Source organism: Zea mays, chromosome 3 (genome assembly GCF_902167145.1).
Source record: "Zea mays cultivar B73 chromosome 3, Zm-B73-REFERENCE-NAM-5.0, whole genome shotgun sequence".
Classification (NCBI taxonomy): Eukaryota; Viridiplantae; Streptophyta; class Magnoliopsida; order Poales; family Poaceae; genus Zea; species Zea mays.
The window spans coordinates 150169885-150172426 of NC_050098.1; the positions used below are offsets into that span (position 1 = coordinate 150169885).

Below are 2542 nucleotides of genomic sequence, written 5' to 3' on the forward strand. Positions count from 1 at the left end.
ACTCAACAAGAACCGGCGGCGGTGCTCTCTGCACAGGCGCGGACGGTCCGCGACCTGGAGCAGGGGCAAAGGTTCCCTGCCTGACGGCCGGACGGTCTGCGCGTGCGCAGGGGTGGCGAAGGTCGCCGGCGGCGCCTGGATCTCGCTCCCGGGAGGGACCCCGTCGGGGAGAAGAGATCCTAGGTGTTGTCTAGGCACGGCAGGCCGACCTAGACTCCTCTAATCGACGTAGAGTCGAAGAGAGGCGAAGAATTTGGAGATTGAGAGGCTAAACTAGAACTAGACTAGAACTATTCCTAATGCGTAAGGTAAAAACGAGAAATAGACTTGATTTGTTCGATTGTTGGGGAGTTCAATCGGCCGTAGCCCTTCATCGATATAAAGGGGAGGTCTGGATCCGCTTCCAACAGATTTCCGAGTTAATCCCGCGGTTTTAGGTAACAAATCCCGCGAGAAACTAGAAATCCTAACTGACTCTGCGCACGCGCAGACCGTCCGCGCCATCACCGCGGACTGTCCGGACCGCGGATCGTCCGGCCTTCCGGCCTCAGGGCCGGACTGTCCGCGCTGCTCTTTTTGGTCTCCAACACTTACACAACTGCTATCTGTCATGGATAAGCTTGCCTGCCGCTCACGTACGTCGCCAGGACATGCCCCGGCAAATCGCTGGAGAATTCGTCCCACGATGTAGAAGGTACCACCACAAAATCGGCGTATTTCCCTTCAGAAAGGCTGCCCACGGCGTGGTCCAGGAAGCAGGCGTAGGCAGCAGACATCGTGTGCCTGTGTGTTCGAGGACGATTCATCAGCAGGGGGGAACGATCTGAAGAGCTTGGCGTTGCAACGCACGGGTTAGAGACTTACGCTTTCAGTGATTCATCCAGGGTCAAGCGCTCCGCAGGGATCCAGGGGACCTCCCATCCAGGAGGCTTGCGGAACACTGCGGATCGGATAGCTTGCAAGGGGTTGATGTCTGAAATCTGAAAAAACAGTAACAGTATACCAGGTGGCTGAATATTACGGCAACTAAAAACAGAGTTTGGTTACTGGAAGCATCTGCAGAATTATCGTACAGGCCAGTCAGAACCAAAAGCTAGCTGCGCACCGCCATCTAACAGTGATCGAAATGTGTAGGAGCTTCGCTCAGACCTTTCCACCCCAATCTTGCTCCAAGCATGGTCGGCATCATCTAGTAGATGATCTGGCTGTCAACAGTAAAGCAGATACTTCAGAACTGGAAGTTTTTTTTATAAAAAAGGAATTCAGAAGCGGGACATTTCAATTCACAATCTGCTCTGCAAAGCATAAAGACGAATATACAGTAGCAATGGAACAGAATAGTTGACCTGCACGGATGCAATGGTACCATGCTTGCCAAAGCGGTTTGCTGCACCTGGAGCCAGATGTTGGGCATGTTCGATCTGATTCCAAATGCAGATATTCAATTCAGATTCTACTAAACAGAGTGAGTCTGTTCCAAGATAAACAAATAAATACTAAGCATAGTCCGAGGGAAAGAAACAATTCTGAAGTAGCTATAGAGCATACCCGGAATCTACGGTCCTTCGCTCCATTTAAATCAACAATCTTGTCAACCATATCCAGTAGTATGTCATTAGCTTTATCCCCAATTGCATGTATGGCAACCTGAAGAAAAGAACATTTTTTTAAAAAAAAATCTAAAATAACGATATTTAAATTGAAACTGAAGGATAGAGAGTATATCAAAATGAAAAATGTCTACCTGGAGTCCAGATTTGTCAGATTCTAGTGTTCTATTAAGTAGGCTGTCTAAATCTGTCATTTGGAGACCATAATTATCCGGATCACCCTCATAAGGCTGTAAAGATCATTCAGCAACTTAAAACAAAATAAAAAGAAGTTTAAAGGCTACTACAAGCCTACAAGAAGGATGGATAAACTATTAACCTCATGGAACAACGCGCTTGAAGAACCCAGAGACCCATCAAGGAAAGCTTTAACACCACCTAGATGGATCCACTGACTTAGCGATCGACCATGTTCACTAATAAGATCCTAAAAGCAACAAATGTAACATAAATTAAACAAATAACACAGAAGAGGTAGTCACACTTCCAGAAGCAAACTTACGGAAACACGAGACCATGTGGGCATTGGGAAGAATAAGCATACTCTCAAAATCATTTTTCCATAGAGTGAGCCCATTTATAGATTTCTGTAGTGGTATCAATACTTGTGTCAGTATGCCAGGAGTACAAATAAGGTCATAGATAAAAACAAGACAAGTGAATCCTTCTAATTCTTGTCCATGCAATGCAAGCGAAGGTATTACAGAATACCTGCAAAATCTTGCCACGTTTTCTCAGCTGAGGCCCCAGGGAAGTAACTTCCAACATCAACAACAGTAGTCACTCCCCTCATTAGGGCATGTCTACTTGCTCTAAGAAGAGCCTCTCTTCTTTCATGGTTAGAAACATTTTGAATGACATCAAATATGGGTTTCATAGCAGTATTAACTAGAAGACCAGTAGGCTCTACAAGTAATAACAGAGGCCAGATA

The 2542-nt window shown here is 46.2% G+C and overlaps 1 protein-coding gene across 1 annotated transcript; it reads right to left on the reverse strand.

Annotated features, from left to right (window-relative positions):
* Nucleotides 1-344: 344 nt before the first annotated feature.
* LOC100383761 (Amidohydrolase family) lies at nt 345-2284 on the reverse strand. Its single transcript, NM_001176396.2, has 8 exons — nt 2113-2284; nt 1930-2037; nt 1745-1840; nt 1549-1647; nt 1347-1421; nt 1074-1205; nt 865-980; nt 345-783 (listed from the first exon to the last, which is right to left on the reverse strand). The coding sequence occupies exons 1-8, from the start codon at nt 2185-2187 to the stop codon at nt 609-611; spliced, it is 876 nt and encodes a 291-aa protein (NP_001169867.1). The 5' UTR covers nt 2188-2284; the 3' UTR covers nt 345-608.
* Nucleotides 2285-2542: the final 258 nt, after the last annotated feature.